The sequence below is a fragment of the Tursiops truncatus genome, chromosome 21 (genome assembly GCF_011762595.2).
Source record: "Tursiops truncatus isolate mTurTru1 chromosome 21, mTurTru1.mat.Y, whole genome shotgun sequence".
Classification (NCBI taxonomy): domain Eukaryota; kingdom Metazoa; phylum Chordata; class Mammalia; order Artiodactyla; family Delphinidae; genus Tursiops; species Tursiops truncatus.
Genome location: NC_047054.1, coordinates 14,087,268 through 14,110,999, shown reverse-complemented (window position 1 = coordinate 14,110,999; position 23,732 = coordinate 14,087,268). Strand labels below are relative to the sequence as shown.

The 23,732-nt window shown below is 39.4% G+C and overlaps 1 protein-coding gene across 7 annotated transcripts; it reads right to left on the bottom strand.

Annotated features, from left to right (window-relative positions):
- Positions 1-11,912: 11,912 nt before the first annotated feature.
- Positions 11,913-22,744, bottom strand: TLR3 (toll like receptor 3). 7 transcript variants are annotated; one of them, XM_019921625.3, is made up of 6 exons: positions 22,730-22,744; positions 21,534-21,615; positions 18,999-19,450; positions 17,058-17,249; positions 12,975-14,827; positions 11,913-12,743 (listed from the first exon to the last, which is right to left on the bottom strand). In XM_019921625.3, exons 2-6 carry the CDS (start codon positions 21,586-21,588, stop codon positions 12,515-12,517), a joined length of 2,781 nt encoding a protein of 926 aa, XP_019777184.1. In that variant the 5' UTR covers positions 21,589-21,615; positions 22,730-22,744; the 3' UTR covers positions 11,913-12,514. The 7 variants fall into 7 exon arrangements, with proteins under 7 accessions (XP_019777184.1, XP_033704734.1, XP_033704735.1 ...); XM_033848843.2 differs by lacking the exon at positions 22,730-22,744 and adding an exon at positions 20,225-20,316 and having other exon boundaries at positions 21,524-21,855; XM_033848844.2 differs by lacking the exon at positions 22,730-22,744 and adding an exon at positions 20,225-20,316 and having other exon boundaries at positions 18,999-19,446; positions 21,524-21,855.
- Between the last annotated feature and the right edge of the window lie 988 nt (positions 22,745-23,732).

Sequence of the window (23,732 nt, the reverse complement as noted above, 5' to 3'; positions counted from 1 at the left end):
CTGTTACGGGCTGAATTGTGTTGCCCATAAAGATATGATGAAATCCTAACTCCCAGTCTGTGTGAATGTAACCTTATTCGGAAATAGGATCTTTACAGATAAAATCAACATAAGACAGGGTCATTAGCATGGGCCCTAATCCAATACCCTTAAGAAGAGAGAAATTTGAATGCAGACACCCAGGGAGAACACCACATAATGACAGAGGCAGAGGTTGGAGTGATGCAGCTGTAGGCCGAGGCATGTCAATCTTTGAAGGCCACCGCCCGAAGTCAGGAAGACGTAAGGAAGAGCCTTCCCTACAGATTTCAGAGGGAGTGTGGCTCTGCAGGCATCTGATATCGGACTTACAGTTTCCAAAACTATGACAAATACATTTCTGTTGTTTTAAGCCACCCAGTTTGTGACACTTTGTTATAGCAGCCCTAGAAAACAAATACACTATTGGGGTAGTAATTAATATTTGGGGTGCTTCATGATCATAGAATCTTCCTGGTACCTCTATGAAAGTCTTCAGTGGGTATATTTGGCTGTAAAAAGCTGGCTACAAATTAAAATAATTACCATAATTGTCTAAAAATATCTGCAGGGAGGGGAACTCCCTGGGCTGTCCAAGGGTTAAGACTCCATGCTTCCATTGGTCAGAATGGCCATATCAAAAAATCCACAAACAATAAATGCTGCAGAGGGTGTGGAGAAAAGGGAACCCTCTTGCACTGTTGGTGGGAATGTAAACTGATACAGCCACTATGGAGAACAGTATGGAGGTTCCTTAAAAAAATAAAAATAGAACTACCATATGACCCAGCAATCCCCCTACTGGACACATACCCTGAGAAAACCATCATTCAAAAAGAGTCATGCACCACAATGTTCATTACAGCTCTATTTACAATAGCCAGGACATGGAAGCAACCTAAGTGTCCATCGACAGATGAATGGATAAAGAAGATGTGGCACATACATACAATGGAATATTACTCAGCCATAAAAAGAAACGAAACTGAGTTATTTGTAGTGAGGTGGATGGACCTAGAGTCTGTCATACAGAATGAAGTAAGTCAGAAAGAGAAAAATACTGTATGCTAACACATATATATGGAATCTAAAAAAAAAAAAAAAAGTGGTTCTGAAGAGCCTAGGGGCAGTACAGGAATAAAGACGCAGACGCAGAGAATGGACTTGAGGACACAGGGAGGGGGAGGGGTCAGCTGGGACGAAGTGAGAGAGTGGCATGGACATATATACACTACCAAATGTAAAATAGCTAGCTAGTGGGAAGCAGCCGCATAGCACAGGGAGATCAGCTTGGTGCTTTGTGACCACCTAGAGGGGTGGGATAGGGAAGGTGGGAGGGAGACGCAAGAGGGAGGGGAAATGGGGATATATGTATACATATAGCTGATTCACTTTGCTATACAGCAGCAACTAACACACCATTGTAAAGCAATTATACTCCAATACAGCAGCAACTAACACACCATTGTAAAGCAATTATACTCCAATAAAGATGTTAAAAAAAAAAAAAAGACTCCGTGCTTCCACTGAAGGGGGTAAGGTTTCGATCCCTGGTTGGACAACTAAGATCCCGTGTGCCACGCTGTGTGGCAGAAAAAAAAATCTACAGGGAGGATGACAGAAAATATAAAAAGGATGGGGAACAATATCATTGTGGGTTAAACAGGGGATGTAAACGTCTGGCCAGCCAGCTTCATGAAGAATGCACAACGGATGAATGATTGATCCTTTTGTTTAAGGGTCCTTTGAAAATGACCAATAATTGCAAACATGATAAACAATTCTTCACAAGATGCTAGGTCTTTTAAACCCATTGTTCATCCATCAACAGGCTTTCAGACAGATGTTAGATGCTACCAGGCTTTTCTGTTAATTACCTGTAGCACGCCATTCTCAAAACATGAGCCCCAGGTGATGTACCACAATGGTCTGGCTCAGGCAGAGTAAGGAAATGAAAGTAAATGCAGTAAAGCATTGTTTCTAACTTTGGCAGCGTTGATTTTAGACGGACATTATTAGAAATGTCTCAGCCATGTTTTATGTGATAAAACTCTCATGCTTACATTGATCAATTAACAATTTAATGAACTGGTTTTCTGATGTGTATAATAATGCTTGGCTACATCATTGAGAAAGTATTAGGAAGTGATGGCCATGTTGCTATGAAGAAATGTTATGTTTTGAAAACCTGAAAGTTAAAACAAATAACCTGAGGAATTAATCTGTTTAGGGATTTAAATTGTCTCACTGAGCATGACACCAAGGCCAATATTCTATATAGAAAAGTACTATCAAATTTTATTATTAAAATAAAACACTAAACTTCTGGACAAGGAGAGGTATTTGCTGATTCAACAAATATTTACTAAGCACCTTGACGAAGACGGTAGGGTATGGAAGCCTCTGGAGCTGGACTTCCTAGGTTCATATTATCTCTGCTACTGGCCAACAGCCAAGTCTCTCTGTGTTCCTTAGTTTCCTCACCTGTAATCCAGGGGTGATAACGGTTCCTATCTCAAATAAAATGGGACTTTGATAGTTACATTAATTGATACATGCTTGGGAACTGGAACAGAGCCTAGCACAGGGTAAGCTCTCAGTAGATGTTAGTTTTCATCACGTTTGACACCAGGTTACATGGAAAGGATGCTCTTTATCACAGCACAAATGAAGCCCAGGGCTCAGGCAGCAGCCACCTGAAGCTGTGCCCTGACCCTTCCTGGGCTGCGTCGCCCTCCAGCCAAGCACAGGAAATCCGTGCGTGCAGTAGGGCTACCGAGCTCAATGGCATTAGGTCTCATCAGCAGATCTCTGTCCACGTCAAGGGTCTGCACGTCCAAGTTTGTGCTTAAAGAGAACTTGGAGGTACACAGCAGCCTTGTGCTTGAGAGTTTGATTCAGAATAAAGCATCAGTTTTAGCACATAATAACTGGTGTGCAAGACTTATGAAACAGAACAGGACCCTGTGGGGTCCTCCTGGGTACAAATCCTTCCATGTCCCCTGTTTCTTGTTTGTAGGAAAAGGTTTCTTCAGCCTCCTAGACCTTCCCTGGGTTCCAAAAGGCTGATTCAGACAGCTACTAATGGGGGAAGTGAGGGAGTGCAGAAACAAAGGAGGAACAATCAAGAAACAATAGTGCAGCCATTAAAGCAGGGTCCTGGCTCCTCCTCAAGGGATACACGTAACAATATCTTTGAGTTCTTCTGCAGGAACTAAGGCCCCCATCCACGTGGAGGATGGTAACTTCTGGCTGAGTCTTGGAAGACCGCCCTGTTACCTCACCACCAACCAATCAGAAGAAAGTTGCACACCCTGCAGCCCTCACCCTAAAATTTGCCTATTTTTTCCTGAAAACCATTGGGGAGTTCGGGTTTCTTGAGCATGACTCACCTGTTCTCCTTGCTTGACCTTGCAGTAAACCTTTCTCTGTTCCAGACTCCAACGCTGCAGATTGTTTGGCCTTACTCTGCATCGGGCACATGAACTGGTGTTCCACAATACATGTCAGTCTTATGAAAAACCAGTAAATTGAAATCTGAAAAAATTCACAGAAGCAAGGTAATTGCTGGGGAGAAAAAGAGTAAAAATCCTTGACTCTTCATGAAAAACATTTCACAAACTAAGATGCTCCAAAAGAGGGACAGAGAGGAAAACTTCATAACGGGTTAAGAGTTCTAAAAAATTTTTGCAATTGTAGGAGAGGAAGAAAATTTAGGTTCATTGGCTGGGCCCCGAAAAAGACTGACAAAAGATAGATTAACGAGAGAAAAATTAAAAAGTTTCCCAGTAAGGGAATAATGTTTGCACTATTTTTCTGTAATGCCAGCCAAGATATGCACAAGCCAGAGAAATAGAAAGTGTTTGCTAAAATATTTGTAACAGACACTTATGTACAAAAAATTCACAAATACTAGTTCTCCAGTTGAGGCAGAGCTCATGGAAATTACACTGGAACAGATCAAACCACTGGCTGGGATTATAAACCACATACTGATCCAGAGGGGAAGTTACAGGTAGTGGAGATTTTCAGTTTGAACATTAACATTTCCAAAGTTTGGCAACATTATGCTTTTAAATTATGCAAATTATGTAAACAAGAGGTACATTTTAAGTCGATAGGCATGCAAAACTCCATGTCATGAGGACACCAAGCACCGGGATTTCTCTCACAGACGGAGCCCTTTGTGTGCAGCGCCCAGCTGAAGGAACAGCCATGGCACGGGGTGTGCCCAATTTAAGATTCTTTCACATACACACAGGAGAACTCAGTGATGAGGAACGCAAAAGGGTGGTTAGAAATCGGGCTTATAGAACATCTTAACGAAAGAAAAATAAGTTGAAAGAGAAGTGACAATGAGGCCGGAGATAGATGGGCCCCCGGCTGAGCAGCTGGAGTTTGTCCCCTGTGGACAGATAATCCAAGGTGAAGATTATAGCAGGAGGATAATAGGAGAGGCGAGACCTGCCCAGATAAAAGATAGAGACCACATATTTCTCATTCTCAAGGTCAAGGAGAGCTTCTTGACTATACATGTGCAGAAAGGCTCCTTGGAGGTCAGAAAGGGAGTGATGTCAACCTACCCATAGGCCTCTTGGCTAGAATCCATTTTGGCTAAGAGATGCACGCACACATGGGAGGACCCTGAGCTAAACCAACTACAGACTCAGAACCAGGCAAAGCAAGATGACTGGCCAAAGGAAACCCGGAAGAAATGCCCCATGTGAGTGAGTCAAACTACCACGAGGGTGCGACTCTCTCTCTGAGTTCGCCCGTGTGTGCCTATTCACAAGTACTCTTTTTCCTCCTAATAAACACTTTACTTGTTTCACTACTTTCCGTTTCTTTGTGGGAATTCATTTCTACAAAGCTGACGGGCCAGGGGCCTTGTCACCGGCCACAGGTCAGGGCTCTCACTGCCGCAGCCTGACGTCAGTCTCTGGCTGGCAACTGAAATCCTGCTTCAAGCTGCTGCAGGCTGAGGCCACTCGAGATCAACGAGACAGAGGAAGAGGACTTGAAGTTTCTAGGGACAGCAAACTGGGGGTCGGGATATATAGGTGGAAAGTGATGGAAGACGCGGCTGCTTAGTAAGGTTTGTCAATGTAGACCTTTCTGTGGCACCATCTCCCCTCTCCCCGCTCCTGGCGTGGGAGGCACGGGGCTGACCTTCACAAGGGGAATGTCCGCTCTGCTCTCATACAGATGGGGAGTGGGGTGCAGATTGCTCATCCTGGGTCTGCTTTTCCTCAATTGTCTTCAGCTCAAGATAATCCTTAGGCCAGAGTCACACATTTTGGAGTGGTATACAGTGCATCACAGGCATAAAATATTCTTACCTTATACTGACTTCTAACACTTCGATTGTTTCAAGTTCAGTGTATCAACAGATTATAAATGATATGATGCTTAGAGTTTTAAGGTGTAGCAAGAAAAGGTCACTGTGAGGAAAACAAGTTTTAAAAAGCACAGTGATAATATGATAAATTTAAACAGTTTTTTAAAATTACAGCACTGTTGGGGAATGACTCATCAATTTGCCAGGAAGCCAATCAAGAATCTTCTTTCTTTGCACTCCTCTAGTGGTCATTTCTTTGGTGTTATGGTAATTGGCAAGAAACATTCCCTAGCTGCTTAAAGCCTTGGGGTCAATGAACACAAAGGAAAGGAGGAGGCTTAAGAAGGGAGTCAAAGAAATGTGAGTTCAAGGACAGTTTGAATACCTCCTTTTTAAAAAGTAATTTCTTATATAGCATGGACAAAATGTCATAGTGTGTTAATTACTGTCCAGGGTGCATGTAAATAAATTTACCTTTAAGAGGCCCATAAATATATATATATATATATAAGATTATATATATTAGATTATATATAATCTAATATAAATATATATATTTAATATATAATATTATATTATATATAAATATATATATTTATTTATTTATTTAATTAATATATATTTAATATATATATATTTTTATATATAAATATATATAATTAGATTATATATATTAGATATAATATATATATTATATACACACATATATATTAGATTATTATAATATATAGTAGATTATTTACACATTTTGGCTATTGTGCTGTAACGAACCTGGGAGTGCTAATATCCCTTTGAGATCCTGATTTTAAGGCTTTTGGATTGTTGACCTGAAACAAATAGACTGCCAGATATTTCTCCAGCAAAAATGCACTTATTTGGGATCAGCATAGGATTGCAGTTGGGGTCTGTAACCATGGTGAGCTGCGTGCAAGTCCCCACACAGCAAGGAAAGGAGACCATCCTTCTAGGGTGGAAAAGGAAGTCGGGAGTGCTGTAGTAAGAATAGTCCATGGCTTTTCATCGGCTGAGTCCTTGCCAGGAAAGAAGAGGAATCTTTCTTCTTCCTGCTGCGCTCAGCTATCCTCACTGGGTATGAGAGCTCCCTCTTCTGGTCTTTGTTTATTAATTTTTTACAGGCTAAATACCCAGGAGTGCGGTTGCTGGATCATTTGGTATCTCTATTTGTAATTTTTTGAGGAACCTCCATATTATTTGCCATAGCAACGGCGCCATTTTGCATTCCCACCGACGGTGTGCAAGCGTTCCAGTTTCTCCACAGCCTCACCAACACGTGCTGTCCTTTGGTTTTTCAACAATATCCATTTCAACAGATGTGAGGTGATACCTCATTGTGGCTTTGATTTGCATTTCCCAGATGTTGCGAATCTTTTCATATACCCGTTGACCTTATCTTACACCATACACAGAAGTCAACTCAAATGGATGAAAAACTTATAAACTGTAAGCCTACTAGAAGAAAATACAAGGGAAAAACTTCATGACCCTGGTATTGGCAATGATTGCACAGATCCGACACCAAAAGCACAAGCAACACAAGCAAAAATAGACACGTGGAGCTACATCAAACTAAAAAGCTTCTGCACAGGAAAGAATACAATCACCAGAGTAAAAAGTAACCTACAGAATGCGAGAAAACATTTGAAAACCATGTATCTTATAACGGGTTGTGATATTGTGAGGTATAATAAGAAATATATATTTGGCCTTTGTTCGTTTCTGGCACAGAGCTAAAGTCCTTGAAATTTTCTTAGTGATAAGAGTAATGGGAGCACCTTTTGTTATAATGTTTAGTTTCTTGTTCTCAGTTCCTGAAATCACTTCAGAGCCATAAAAGTGAAGTTGGTGTTTTGTTATTCATAACAAGCCCCTTTCCACCACAGCTGGGTTTAGGTTAATGAGGTGACTTGGAAAGAACCTCATGACTGGGGCTAGTTGCCAGCGGAGTGAAGCATGTGATCAGAGGGCTGGAAATTTCAGTCCCACCCCCAGCTTCTGGGGAGGAGATAGGGGACTGAGACTGAATTCAGTCACCAGTGGTCAATGATTTAATCAACAATGCTTATATAAGGAAACCTCCATAAAACCCCAAAAGTATGAGGGTTGGAGAGCTTCTGGGTTGGTGAACACCTGTAGATTCAGGGATAGTGGCCAAGCTCCAGGAGGGCAGAAACTCCACACCCTTTCCGCATACCTTGCCCTAGGCCTCTCTTCCATCTGGCTGTTCCTGGGTTATATCCTTTTATAATAAACCAGTAATCTAGTAAGTAAAATGTTTCTCTGAGTTCTGTGAGCCACTTTAGCAAGTTAATGGAACCCAAGGAGTGGGTCCTTGGAACTCTCATCCAATCAGGTGACAACTTAGACTTGTGATTGGTGTCTGAATTGGGGGGGCGGGCAGTCTTGGAGGACTGAGCCCTCAACCTGTGGGATCTGATGCTCTCTCCAGGTAGATGGTGTCAGAACTGAGCTGAATTGTAGGACACCCAGCTGGTGTCAGAGATTGCTTGGGTGCGTGGGAACTGCCTCCCCCTGCCACAGCCCACCCACCAGCGCACGTTGAAATTGGTTCTAGAAACTTGGGGGAATTAATTTCCAAAATATATAAGGAACTACAATTCAATAGCCAAAAATCCCTAATAACCTGATCCCAAGAAAACTTAGAACGTAAACTAAGGTTTTATTTAAGTGGGGACCTGGAACTCCCTGGACCATTCCTACGTGGCACACTGGCATGTTTCTGGAATAGGTATTGCAGAGTTGCAGGAGGTTGGAGGGAATTTTGGAGTATCCTGATTCTCTTTGTTTATTTTCTCTCCCAGAAACAGAACTACCAAATACAAAATTTCCTGATGGTAAAAATATATTTCTAAAAAAGCTAACGTGCCTATTTCCACTGCCACACCACCAATCTAACATTTACTTTTCAGCCCAGACTCTTGTTTGAAAAATTACTATGTTCCAGTCATTCATCTAGATATCAAGGCAAGTAAGATGAATAAGACAAGGCTCCCTGTATTCAAGATGCTTATGTTCTGGGGGTTCGGGATAGAGTCAGATCTAAACAGTGTGCAGAACCCGACGTGCAGTTGGACGAAGGGTATGAATAAAGTACTACGGATGCCTAAGTAGTGAAGTGATTCGTTCTGCATGGTATGTAGGGCAGCGGGTGGTATATCAAAGAAGGATTCCCACAAGAGTTGTCTGGACTAGAGTACCAATAAAAGTAAACTGAAATTCTTGCTGTTTCTTCATCACCTTGATTGACTGAACCAATAAAGTGACACTGATTACATTATGAAACTTAACTTAAGGAAGTGGGACAATGCTATCTTCTTTAATATTATCCTCTGTGAGCTCCAGAGCTTGAGTTGGTTCCCTTTTTTCTGCCTTTTCAAAATCCATAGATCAGGGCAGATTGAGAATTTCTGGAAGAGACTTTATTTTTTAAAAACAAAATGGCTGCAACCTTGCAGAAGTGCTTAAAGAAACCAGTGGAGCGATAAATACCCTAGAAGGTGTAGTGGATGCTGTAGTGAACCACCAAGCTCTCCCCGTCAAGGGCTCGGGCATCTATTCTTCCAGGTGCCCAGAGTGTTGCCTTCTGATATTTCACAACTGAGCCCCTACTTTGGAACTGCTTTGTAGCAAATCTTTTTGCTCAAGTCATACTTCCTTCCTGGGGCTGTCTGCATCCAATGACTGGTTGACGTGAGGGTATAGCAGTCTAGCCCCTATGCCTAGATTTGCGTCAACTCTGTAGGGCCATTCCCACTCCAGAGCTCCCCATGGGGTCCACTAAGGCCTCAGCTGCAATTGCAATTGACTCAAAGCTCATCATTCTCTCTCTTCCCAATCCAACTTATTTCACTCCCTTGTAAATCAGAGCCCTCCCCTAACCTGCTTCAGTTAATCTCCATCTTGGAGTCTGTTTCCTGGGGAACTGACTTAAGATAAAAGCAAGCTAAGAATTCAAAACAGGTTTCCCAGAAATTCTCACACAGAACTGGAAAAGTTCCACCATGAACAGTGCCATGACTCCTCCCTCATGATTGTTTGTTAAACTGGGGGTGGGGTGGGGGGGGGGAAGTCACATAACAGAACCAGTTTCTTCCTTGGACAGGAAGATGGATCAAAGCTTAGTTGCAAAGCTAAGAATGGCTAACATATCACCTGGTGTAATTAGTAACTAATGATCAATCGATTGTCATGCTTTGCTATTTTAATATAGATTTATATATTTATTGGGGAAAAAAACACTTCAAATCCCCTTCTATTATGTGAAAGTAAGCCTGGCTGTTTGGACTGTGAAATTATAAGTTATGCTCCTCTATTCAACCAGGTGTCACATAAATCTAAGTAACAGACCCCAAGAGGGAATTTTATTATAATTTCTGGTTTTGCCAATAGAAACCTATAACGTTACAATTTCAAACTACCTAACCCGTTGAATCTAAACTCCTCTGCCACGCCCTCTGGTTCCATCCTCCACAGTATCTCCACTGTCTCCCAACACCGACTCATGTCTCCCTCCCTCCTTTCCATCTTCCTTCTCCCTCACCAAAATCCTACCCGCCTTTGAAAGGTCTGACCTTCTTCCATGGAGCCTTCCTTGTCCAGGTCTATCCCCAAGAATTCCTTCCCACCCTAGCTCCTACTAGCCCATTTCCTACAATACATTTCATATCAAATCATACTCTGTACTGCTTAGTTAGCACAAGGCTAGGCACATGTAGCTAGCTCCTCAATGAATACAATTTTTTGACAGCTTTATTAATATATAATTTTGTACCAAAAATTCACCTGTTTTAAGTGTATGATTCAACGATTTTTAGTAAATTTACATAGCTGTGAAATCATTACCATAATCCAATTTTATAACATTTCATCACCCCCAAAAGATCTCTGATGCCCACTGTCTCTATAGATCGTAAGAAATGTATTTTGAGCTCTCGAGTTGGAACATCTTTACATTTTCTCATGATCACCGTCACTTACTACTGAGACCCTTCTACAAATAATCTAAGGTAGACATTGGGAAAAGTAAATATTGTTAAATAAATGGCATTGAAAACCCCCCTACTCACTAACAGATTGATTGCATCTACTTCTTATTACAGCCTAAAAGGTGTCATTTTTAGGTAAAATCTAAATTCCTAGATTTATTTCAAACTCCATGTTGTTGATTCAGCTGGATTTTGTTTTAAAAGTGAAAACGGGAAGGAGTTGGGGTGAACCGATTACATGATGACATCCTGAGAGAATTCAGACAAGTCAGTTCACGTGTGTAAATCAAATAGGTCAGATAAACATCATTTTCTGCACTCCCTTTGTCTTGAACCCAAGGGAGATGGACTTCTCCTGAGAACAATTAGAGAGGATAGCCTGCAGAGTTTAGGATGCTGCTTCCTGTGTGGGTCAAACACAAGTCAAGGCTTATGCCTTTTACTAGTTTTAATTATATTCAGGTAAACAGGCCACCCCTTGTATAGCCTAACCTCATAAACATTAAGCAACTTCTAAAAAAATGACATTTGAGCTCAGTTTAAATTGTGCGCATGTAATCAACTACCTCATAAACAAATAAACCAGAGAAAGAAAGCAAAATTACTTCCTGCTCTGCTTTCCACGAACCGACAATATATTGATAAATTCATAATAATAATAATAGATTTAGAAATATTTCAGTGAGGTTGAGAATATTGATAGATAACATACAAAGTGCATCAAGAAAAAACTAGTTGTGATTTTTATTTTATGATGCCAAAATAAAACAGGATTATTTCACAGTTAGAAAACAAATCTTAACCAAAAAAACTATAAAACACCTCTCAAGCGTGAGGGTGGTGTATGATGAGAGACTGCAAATGAGTTCTCCATATATTCATGTTGTTGTAGAGTCCTTCAGAACCAGCAGTACAGCGGGTATTACGTTTTTTTAGGACTATGTGAACTTAGCCTTGAGAATACGGAATTATTTAAATCAAAGTTCCAAAGTGTGACATCTCAAATGCTCCCTAAATTCAGCAGACAAATGCGTGCTTCAAGTATAGAAATTATCTCAACATGATCATTTCAACTCTCCTTTATATTTGAATACCAGAACTATAAAGGTTTTAAAAAGCTATTCATGTCTATTTCCAATAATCAGACTCTTTTTATTGTAAAATGAAAATAAAACTTAAAATAATCATAAGGACTAATTTACACACAGCATACTTTTTTATGGTATAATAATATACTCTATGGGAAGGTATTATACCAGGATCGTCATCAGTAATGATTTGGGAATAGTTAAGATTTTGTTTATCACTGTAATTTTCAAGATCAAGCAGTCGAAAAAATCCCAGTGGAACCACGTGATTTGGCCAGGGCCATGTCCTGAGTCTGTGACCAGGGGAAGACAGTATTTTGTTTCCACAAAGCCAATCTACTAATTAACCTTTAGGAAATAAGCCTTCCTGCAATACTTCTAAGTAAAAGAATAGTGTCTTCTGATGCCTCATATAGCAGAATTCCAAATATCAGGAAACATAAGTATTTATTAAAGTATTTATTTATTAAGTAATCGAAAAGAAGTTGCAGAAAACAAACGTTTTCTGTCCTGAGTATGTATATTGAAATGGTATTTAACATTTAACAAAATCAACACTGTGACAGGCGCCACTAAAATACAATGCTTTTCAGTTGAAAACCTGCTGTAATTCAGCTTTTAAAAATACGGCTGTATATTTTACTCTTTCACCATCGAAGCAGCATGGTACCCATAAAAGTTATATTTTATTCTGAGTGCATCCAGAAAAAAAAACCCAAATATAATGATCACAGACACTCATATGCCTCTAACTTTTCTTTAAATGAGGAATACTTGAAAACTTTGTTTGATAGGCCTCAGTAACCCAACCGTGTATTCGTTAGTAAAGGATATTCTTACCTGTTCATTTTGGGTAAAATTAACTCGATTGGTAATGAAGGGCCTGAAATAGGGAGATATATCTCCATAGAAGAGAGACACTTGTGGTATTCTTATTTATAAACATGAATGAACAGATTTGCATTCTTGTCAAGTAAAATGTAAGTTTACCATGGGCCTTGTTTAAATTAGGAAAGTTACTCCTTTAATTTAGTCTTTAAATAAATTTAATGTACTGAATTTCTGGAACCAAGTGCTACTTGCAATTTATGATGAAAGGCATTTACCCGTTCTTTCTGAACCGGCCAGTTCAAGATGCAGTGAGATTTAAACATCCCTCTTCGCAAACAGAGCGCATGATTCAGTTTATAATCCGGAATATCCTCAAGAAAGATCAATATAATGGAATCCAGATTTTGTTCAATAGCTTGCTGGACTGCGTGGTGCACCTTGAATCTAAGTTAAAAAAAATAACTGAATTAAGGTATATATCAATATACAGTTTTTAACAGCCCAAAGCTCTAAAATTAACATTTCCCTTGTAATTAACTTTAATCTGTCACTAAAAATCAGGTTACGTTTCTTCTTAATTTTATTTTTAAAATACTTTGAGTTGTGAGTAATAATGTTAGTAATATTTAAAAGCTCAATTTAAAAACGAGAATACATTTCAGAGTGTTCACCTACCTTTTGCATAATGGATCTTTCAGTAGATTCTGTGTTATAACAAAAATAATTTTTCTGCTCCTTCTGATGCTATTAACAATTGCTTCAAGTTCAAGGACACCTGCGTCAAAATCCCTTTCTTCCAGACAAAATCTGAGTGTATGATCTTCTTCTTCCATTGGGGAGAAGTGTTCCCAGACCCAATCCCTATCCTTATAGGCATGAATTATATATGCCGCATATTCAAACTGTTCTGGCTGTCTGTCTATTTCTTTGAAACCAAGAACTCGATGCACTGAAACATTCCAATAAAAAGATATCTTCCAGCCTTCAAAATGGATGAGGAGTACAATAAGGATAAAAATCAATAGGATACTGGTATTTATCATGAAAAGGAGTTCAAATGGGGCACTGTCTTTGCAGGGTGATATATCAAAAAGCATCACTGGGAAACCATGATATTGAGGTGGAGTGTTGCAGAGGTAACGGCTTGATAGTTCAGAGATGTTGGTATGGGTATTATTAATCCAAGTAACAAACCAGGCAATGCTTTCACATGTACAATCGAATGGATTAAAGCTCATATCTAAATTACTCAGGTTCTTGAATGCTGGCCCAAAAACGTTCTTTTCAACAGATGTTATGAGATTCTTCTGAAGGCTTAATGACTTTAGCGACACTTGATTATCAAAGACAGATGGCGGAAGGATATTTAAATTATTCCATCCTAAATCGATGCTCTTCAATTCACGTAAGTCCTTGAAGACTTCTGCTGGGACCTCATCAAAGCCATTAGACTCTAAGTTAAGGATGTGGAGGTGAGAAAGACCCTTCAGAAAATGAATAGGACCGCCAGGGTTTGCATGCTTCCAGAGGCGAGCTAAGTTGTTATGCTGCAAATCCAGAATTTCTAGTTTCTCAAGACCCTTCAACAGTTCATCATTTATGTTGGCTATGTTGTTGTTGCTTAGATCCAGAATGGTCAGGTTAGGAAGAGGGTGAAAAGGTGAAGGGGAGCTATTCACATTTTTAAGGGCCACCCTTCGGAGCATCAGTCGTTGAAGGCTTGGAACCAAGGCAAAAGAGTTGCTAGTCAGCTCTAGGTATTTGTTGTAGGAAAGGTAGATTTCAACAATATTTTCTAGACCTCTCCATTCCTGGCCTGTGAGTTCCTGCCCAATTTCATTAAGGCCAAGGTCAAGTACATTTAGGTGGCCCAACCAAGAAAAAGCACCACTCTCTATTTTTGAGATTTTATTTTTGGTTAGGTTGAGTATGAGCAGAGGAGAACCAGCAAGTGATAAAAACGTTTCATTTGTTAAAGTTCCCAAACTTGAGAAGGAGTTGGATAGACTTAAACATCTCAGCCTTGTCAATCCCGTGAAAGTATTGCTTTTTATGCCTGGAAAGGTGTTATCTTCCATATTGAGATACTCCAAAAATTTTAGCCACTGAAAGGAAAAATCATCAATCTTGGGAAGTGAAGCCAGGGAAATGCTTTGTTTAGTAAAAGATCGTCTCAAATTCAGGTATCTCACGTTGGAAAGCCCATAAAAAGAGCGAGAAGACAGATGTTGTATATTATTATACTCCAGAAAGAGGTATTCTAGATGTGGAAGCCACGCAAAGGAATCATTGCCAATCACACTTAGGCTGTTATGGGAAAGGTCGAGCATTGTGAGATTTGTCTGCTTCAGCCCAGCAAAAGTCGTGTTGCTGGTTGTGTACAGCTGGTTGTTGCTCAGGGACAGATTCTGAATGCTTGTGTTTGATAATTCCAAGCAGAGCTCTTCTATGAGACTGGGGCTCAGTTTGGCATTGTTCAGAGAGAAGCCAAATAATTTTCCAATTGCATGAAAACACCCTGGAGAGAACTAAGAGTGGGACGGAAAAAGAGGTTAATAACCAAAACACAACGAGTCTGTGTGACCCTTGAAAAGCAGGCATATTCTCTACTCAATCCCCTTTCCTCTTTCACCGCCTTCTCCGGGTTTTCTCTCCATCCCTCTGTCTCCCAGCTCCTTCCTCTGTACCATCACCCACCTCCTGCTCCAGCCCTTGCCTCCCCTGCTCACTGGTAACTCAGCATCCATGTATCAGCTTAGCTGCCACTTCTTCAGAGGGTCTTCCCTGATCTCCCAGGCTGAGTTAAGTCTCCTGGTACTTTTACTTCATCACACTGAGTTACTGTAATTACTAACACACTGAGTTACTGTAATTACATCACAGTGAGTATTACTGTAATTAATAACCTATTTGTAAAGTCACCTCTGGGGCAGATCCTATTTCCCTCTTCGTGACCACTGCTCTCAGTGAACATTCTGGAGCGAATGGGTGGATTTTACTATGAAACATTGACATGCACTTTCCTTTCTATGACTCTGAGCTCCAGCGATCCTCTCTGTCTTCCCACCAAGGTTTTCTCCTGACTATTTCATTACCGTGTTTCCAGCTCCCTTCCGCTCTGCCCCCCAGTCCCTCACTAGAAGCCTTGGCTGCTATGAGACTCAGCGCTGGAGCAAGAGAGCAAGAGGCAGGAGGGAGGGGATCCAAAGAGGATAGAGGTCAAGTCTCCTGGGAGAGCAAAGAGGCTCTGATTTCTACTGTGTCACTTGTGAGATGTTAGGGCCAATGGATGACATGAGAGAAATGTGGAAGAAAGTGAGTCAATATACAAAGCAGGAAATGATTAGATTAATTATGGTAAATCTATAGGATAGGATTATTTTGCAGTCACTAAAATTAAGCTTGTGAATAATTCTTAATGACGTGGAGGATATTCATGTTATGATATTACTTTTAAAAGGCAGGATACACCATCATTCTCAGAGAGGCAGCACAGCACAGCTGCTAAGAGCGTGGGGCCCTGGTCTAACACTGCCAGAAACCCAGCTCTGTCACCAGTCCATCACCTGTGAGGCTATGGACAGGTTCCTTAATCTTTCTTCATCTCAATTTACTCTTGTGTAAAACGATGATAAGCGTAAGTTGGTTACAGGACTAGACAAAATGGTATTAAAAAAGAACTTGTCACAGTGTTGGCCACACAGTTAAGTACTCTATGAATTTCAGGTGCTGTTGTTTTTTCTTTTATTACACGGAGAAAAGCTGGAGACAAACATACCCAAATGTTAACATTGGTTGTCCTGAGACTATAAGCTTTTGGATAATTTTTATTTTTCTCCTCATTACTTATATATTTTACATTTATTTATATATTTCTACAATAAATGTTCTAAACAACAAAAAAATGCTGTTCAAAAATGAACCTGAGTAGCTTGCATAAAATATTTAATTATATTTCAGGATAATTTCATTCACAGTCTATTTTTTAATCTGAAAATTAATATAGCTTTAAAAATCTGGTTTTGTTTAGGATTCCAAATATTCTTATTCTTGGCTTGTAAAGGAATAAAATACAGACACACCTGTATGCAAAACTAATGAATAAATTGAAGATCACAGACCCAAAAAGAGAAGGTTAGGTTTACTCCATTATATAGGAAGGTGCTTGTAAAAATATAATGCTAGTTATTGTTTATCGAGCATTACCTATAATGCCAGGCACTGTGCTAAATTCTTTGCCACATAAGCCTATGGGGAAGTGTTATTATTATACCAATTTTAAAACTAGAGAACTGGAGCAGAGAGAACTTGAATAACTTGCCCGATTGCACAGTTATTAACAGACAAAGGCCACATAGGGAGTCAGCTAACCCAACTCTAAAGCCTGTGCTCTTAACCATCATACTATTTTAATTCTTCCAGGGATTTTGCACAAGAGATAGTATTATTTCCACTTTACAGGCAAGGAAACTAGACCCAGAGAGGTTAAGTCCCCAAGGCCAAAGTCCTGGTCTGTAATGGATCATGGATTTTAACCCACTTCTGTTTGACAGCAGAGCTCCAGCTCCAAATTGCTACCAAACTCCCTTTCTTGCGAGGATGACATCAATGGCCCTAAGCAGTAAGTGTGAAGGATTTCTAGAAGATGTGACAAAGGTTATCACCTCTTTCTCCATCTCTACCTTTAGATTCTTACCCACGTGACACAATTAGGGACTGCCCACACTTAAAAGTACAACACAAAATTTTTTATCTTACCTCTTTTATTTGATTTGATGACAACTCTAATCTTTTTAAAGAAGAGTTGCCAAGGAAATCAAGTTCTTCACGTCTTAGTGCAGAAATTTTATTATTTGATAGTAGAAGCTCTTGGAGGTTTTCCAGTTGCAGCTGAGTTCCTAATTTAGTAGATGATAAACCATTATGAGCTAGGTCTAATTTGATTAAATTCTGAGGGGAAAAAATATGTATATAAGTTACAGTCTTGCCATGAAAAAATAGTTATTTTAAATGTACATGAATCTTAGAAATAACTGGACAGCAAAATGTCACATCTTTATTATTCTATAGAAAACTGACGGTAGGAGTAATAAAAAAATCTTGGTTGTGATCGAAAATACCATTGCTACAAAGACTAATTTCTTTTTTTTTTTTTTTTTTTTTTTGCAGTACGCGGGCCTCTCACTCTTGTGGCCTCTCCCGTTGTGGGGCACAGGCTCCGGATGCGTAGGCTCAGCGGCCATGGTTCACGGGCCCAGCCGCTCCGCGGCATGTGGGATCTTCCCGGACCGGGGCACGAACCCGTGTCCCCTGCATCGGCAAGCGGATTCTCAACCACTGCGCCACCAGGGAAGCCCCAAAGACTAATTTCTTAATTCAAAGAATCACTTTATTTCTCTTACCAAAATAAAATGACTTCAGCTTACTTATTCGTGATGTAAGGAATATTCATAATAAGCATTTTTATTTACTTATTTATTTATAATAAGCATTTCTTTATGATGTAAGAAATATTTATGTGGCTTATCAAACATAGTGTCATGCATCAACCTTGAAACTAAACAACAAAAAAAATGATGAAGAAATATTTTCTTAAGAAGCATGAGGAGAATGTTGCTGTTCATGAAATTTTTAAAAGATTTTCATGTTGAGAAAGATCGGTAGTTATGTAAATTTTGCGTCATGACTAGTACAGAATATTATTATTTTGTTTTGTCTGTGCTGTAGGATGTTTTGTCACTTTGTGCTACCTTTGAACATGTAAACTTCCACTCAGGTAAAATGTAAGGAAAAACTGATACATATTAGGGCAATATCTTATGTAATGTCTATCAAAGAGCTTAAGACTTCTATTTATGTTTTAAAAATAAGAATAACATTTTGCCAGCAATTAACCGGATTTTGAGGTCTTTGTGCCCAAAGACATCATTTCATCTACATCAGAATCTAAGAGGGCACAAGAAAGAATTTCAAATCCCTAGCTAGCAAGCAAATCATTTTATAAATGTCTCTAAGAATATTTAAATTTATATATTATTCTTGGTATTTGAGGTCGAGGAATGCTCAGTTTTTTATAAGCCCACAAAATGAAGAAAACAGAGTTCTGAAAATAGCTTTGATATAAGAAAAGCACTTAATAATTGCCTCAGATTTAAAGACACTAGCATATTTTTTCACAGATTTAAATTCAAGCAAAGTACTGACAAGAAAAAGGTGGTAGCTACTGAAAAGCAATACTGTAGAAGATTTCTTAAATCAAAAGTATGTAATTTTTAGCTGAACAGTTGGCTTTATCATGCCTCAAATTGTTAATTTTATTTAAATTAGAATTTGGACTCGACATATGTTTTCATTATTGCAGGTACTAAATCAGCAGTGTGGAGAGTTTATTTGCCATTCTTCATGGGATATGCTGATTCCTCTCTGGTCTCTACCTCTTGAATCTAAGTTCTATTTCTAGTGGAAGGATGCAAGAGAGGAGAGTTCTTTAAAATTACAGTATTTGCTCTCTTGAAAATATTTCCAATCATAATGGCCGTATTTGTGTGTGGAGCCCTCCTACCCATTTGGGTAGATCAGATTTCTTATTCTTCACCTTGATATTTAGACATGAAGTCTAAAGATGCACAAATGACTTGAAAACAATATTCAATAACATATTTTTCATTTCTTACATGGAAATATTCATTTCCATCTTACCTTCAGGCTTTTAAAGGGATTACTTTGAATTTTCTGGATTGAGTTGGACATTAGATGGAGTTCAGTCAAATTCATGCAGAAGATAAAGGTTTTATCAGAAAGCTGAGATAGCTCATTGTGTTGGAGGTTCAAAATTTCCAACAAAGGGAGACTTTGGCACAGTTCTGGCTCCAGCTTTGAGATGGTGTTAAATCCTCCATCCAAGATAGTAAGTTGGCTATATCTTGTAAAATTGGCAGGTGGTAATCTTCTGAGTTGATTATGGGTAAGATTCAACACTGTTATGTTTGTTGGGAGGTCATCAGGTATTTGAGTCAACTTCAGATGACTGCAGTCAGCTATTTCATGTCTAACAGTACATTTGTTGGTAGAAGATGTACACAGTATCCAGAAGGGCAACAGTCCCAAAAAGGAGTAGATACAATAAAGCAAATCCCTGCTCATGATTCTGCCTTATAAAAGAAAAACAGCAAAGTAATGGGCAGCATTAATAACATGCGCTTCCATATACATTGGTTTATTACTTGCAATATATGTAACAAATGTGACTATATATGTAATATATGTAACAAATGTGATCTCATTACTCGTAACATTTATGATATACAAGTACGTATTATACAAGTAATACATCAAATGGAAATAATTCAATCAGCACAAAAAAGGATCAAAACACAAACTCGCTTCTCGCTTTTCACCTCCACCCCAGCTGCAACGTTCCAAGGTAAACCTCTTGACTGTTTCTACTTTTAATTCTCATGGTCACTTCCACAAACCTAAATAATATGCTTGTGTTTCTACTTCTTCATTTCTGGACCTTAAGTAGATTCTTCCTACCGAAAAGATGAGGAACTTAATTATACTATTTCCTCATCCTCTTCACGTTTTTCCTTAGTTATTTTAAAATTTCATTTCATCTACTGTTACAGTTAGATTGTAACAATCTATTGTTACAACCTATTGTTAATCTATTGTTCTTTATAGTTCTAAAGCCCATTCTGAAAACTCTTTCCAGTACCATAAGGGCACTACCTCTATTTACCAACTCACAGGCATAGTCCCCGAAATATATTCCCCTCCTTTGCCTAGGTGACATTTAACTCTTCTGGAAGGGCTGTAGCTAGAGGTAAGAATTACTGAGAAGGATTAAGCCATTTACAAAACATGTAAGGACTGAAAGACATTCCCAGATATGAGATACACTTCACCTGATGGAAGAGACTCACCAAATGCCAGGCAGGATGAGTGAAAAAGGAAAAAGACACAGACTCTTTTGAAACGTCAGAATAGTGATCATCCACCAGAAAAATCCTAAAACCTTTTAAGGAGAACATATGCTCAATTACTTCCAGGGGAAAGAGATCCTGATTCCACAAAACTTTCCATCAGCAACATAAGCCACTAGAAAACAATAGTGCTAAGCTTTCAAAACGTGCAGGGGGAATAATTTTGAACCCCACATTTCATATGAGGCTGAACAATTAAAGATAAGGGGAAGAAGCGTTTTGAGATGTGCACAGACTCAGTAAGTTTATAAGTAGACAATCGGCATGAAAAAGTTATTCTAGAATGTGCTACAGTAAAACAAACAAAAAAAGCGAGAGAATGAAATTAGAGTGAAGAGTTGATGTTTCATGAGACGTAACAGAAACAAAGTTAAAAAGAGATGAAAAGTAGATTCACTGGGCCTTGCGATTTTGGAAAACCAAGGACTACACATTTCTTTGTCCAAGTAAAAGACAATATTGCATCATGTTTGGGACCTGGCGTCTGCCGCCAGGGTGCTTAATCATTATTTGCAGTCTGGCTTGTACAGTTTGGTTTGTAAATTCACAATATTTTTTCCCCTAAATTTATGCAGGCGCATCTACCTGCAGACACACACTAACACATAATCCTACTGTAAAGTTGGGAGCCAACTTCCTGAAACCAGTACCGCCCGAGGCTGACCAGCCCATGTGTGCTCATTTCTGACCTTCCTACACATCTGAAGATCTTTCCATGCCTCATCTGCTTCCGTTTTCCTTTATGTGGCCAGAGAAAGCCATTTTCTTACTCCTAGGAATACCTGAAGTGTTTTCTCCTTGTCAAGCCCGTTATAAAATGCCAGCCCCTGTCTCCTCTCCAGCCAAGAAAACTGAGAGGAGATAAACTCTTTAAAGCTCACAGGGCTCTGCATCCTTAAGACAAAGACGTGATTTTAAAAAAAGGCTGTTGCCCGATGATTTCCATCGCTTCCCTAATGTGCTTTCCCAGTTACAGAACACTACAAAGGAAAAAAAAATACTGCATAAAACGTTTTATCATGCTAATGAGGAACTGTTGCTGTTCCTTGTCTTCTGAGTTGTGATACAAGTCTCCTCACACCTATATTCTCTCCTCTTTTTCTACTCTCCATGTTGAATGATTCCGACTCGATCTCAAGCACCAGACCCAAGAAAGATCAAAGAATGCTAAAGCCAACAAGCGTTCTAGCTGTACCCAACATGAGAGATCCTATCCCAGGAAGAATTTAAAATACACACCTTCACTTACTCTGATGGCAGCTGACCGTTCCTTTTTTCATTAGTTCAAATCCAGTCGTTTTCATCTGGGAAGTGAGGAAGTTTGCTGCAATCTGGAAAGTGAAACTAAAGTTTAAAAAAAAAAAACCTTCTTTTCTCCTTGGTACATTCTAAGAAGGGCAAATGAAAAAAATCACAATCTCAGCAAGAGGTATTTTAAATTGTTTCTTAAAAATGTCTTGTTTTTTCTTCTTCTGTACAGTCCCTTGGGTTTTATTAAGAGGGTCACAGATTTAGCAACAGAGAAAGTTGAAAGAATTAAGACCTCGCCCATTGATGTAGGCAGGGCTCTAGAGGTTAATGAATATCTAACAGAGAGCGAATTCCTCTATTTTTTTTTTAAAACCAAAGCCTGATTCATGGGTGTCAGAATCGGTTAGAGGGACAGAAAAAAAACTCAGTCCCTAATCAAAGCTAAGCACTTTCACTTCTCTTATCTCACTTTATCTTCTTAGCAACTTTGTAAGACAAATAATGCAGAAATTAACCTTTTGATCAAAGAGACCAAGTTTCACAGCAGAGAAGGAGCTGGCCTTGGAGCCAGCCAGGAGCCGGTCCTAACACATGCTGCTCCACTTTACATGGTCAGAATCTGTTAGGGAACAAATTGATAAGCCTGGAGAAAGTTCAGATTCACTATTTAGTTATCAATTAGCTTTACTGACTTCAACTAGTGTAAGGAACATGCTTGTCAAAAAAGTAACACGTTTTCATTGTTGATATAACATCATAGGATAACTATAATGTTATACAGTAAAATATAACAATTGGCAGGAACTGCAGAGATCACTGAATCCAGCTCCCTTGTTTGAGAAGTGAGGAAAACGAAACAGAGCTAGGCGAGGGATTTGCCTGAGGACATACCGCAAGTTGCCTTAATGCTTTATACAAGTCAAGTAAGAAAACAGCCTGGAACAGTTGAAACATGTCAGTAGCTTGACTTGACTGCAGAATTGAGAGCAAGAAGTTAGCTGGTATCAGGGTGCAAAATGCCCTTTCCTGGGCTCCAGCTTTAGCTGGACCACATTGTGATTACCCTTTTCTGATTCTGCCGTCACATCTATGACATAATGGCATAAGCAGGCAAACGACTGTCCCCCACATCTACCCACTGGGATGTGCAGTAAAACGTTACTACTATTCAAAAGGTTTCTTCTCTGTGAGTACCTGAAGGCAGGACAGGGTGTGCTCTTTGTGTGTGACTCTCCGGCCAGTCTTCCACGGTAGGCTGTCACTTTGGGCTCCAATGAACTAGGCTGCTCTTCAGTATTCAGACCCTTGTGTGGTCTCCACATTGACCCTGGAGTTGACCACGTGACTAGCTTTGGCCAACGGGATATTAGTAGCATGCAGCAAGCCAAGGCTGGATAAGTATTTGCATATTAGAACTGTCCCTCTTCCTCTCAGAACCCAGCCGCTGTGTGGTGAGATGCCCAGCCTAGACTTGTGCAAGGCAACACGGAGGAGAACCGAGGGTCTAGCCAATAGCTCCAACTGAGCACCCAGAAGACAGCCATTGAGTAAGCCATATTGGGAGTGGATTTTCCAATCCCAGTTGAGTCACCCCAGCTGATATCCCATGGAGCAGAGATGAGCTGTCCCCACAAGTCCTGCCGAAATTCCAGAGGAGTAAACAAAAAAATGACTCAAGTTTTAAACCAAAAAATTTTGGAGTGATGTGTTAGGTATCATCAGATAAATGAAATTCATTCCCCCCACAACCCTACACACCCATCTCTTATGCCTTAGGACTTCTTGTAAATATCAGGTTTTCCATAATGTTGGTTGAACTAAAGAATGGCTTCCAAAAAATAATTTTTATTGGTAGTCTCATAATGCAATAATCAGTTTAGGCATAATACCAGTTCTCATCCAGATATTAATAGTCCTCAATTCATGTTGGCTCTAAATACAACACAGGTCAGTTTCTCTCCAGTGTATATTTCTTAATTATGCATTAACTTATTTAGCTATTATGGTGGTAGGTGCTACAGTGAAAAAGTTTATTTTTCCCTTTTTAAGAGAATTAAATCAAAACTATGATATATGTCCATAAGTGAACTCGAGACAACAAGAACAAAGAAAGAAACAAACAAACAAACAAACAAAACAGAAACAGACTCATAGATACAGAGAACAAACTGGTGGTTGCCAGACGGGGGAAGGCGGG

Bases quoted from the DNA above. Each gene is read 5' to 3' on its own strand.
- TLR3 (XM_019921625.3), bottom strand. From the start codon at position 21,588: ATGAAAACGACTGGATTTGAACTAATGAAAAAAGGAACGGTCAGCTGC. The intron at 14,828-17,057 runs GTAAGATAAAAA...TCCCACTCTTAG, and splicing joins CATCAAATCAAATAAAAGAG to TTCTCTCCAGGGTGTTTTCA. The intron at 12,744-12,974 runs GTAGGTGAACAC...TTTTTAACTTAG, and splicing joins AAAGATCCATTATGCAAAAG to ATTCAAGGTGCACCACGCAG.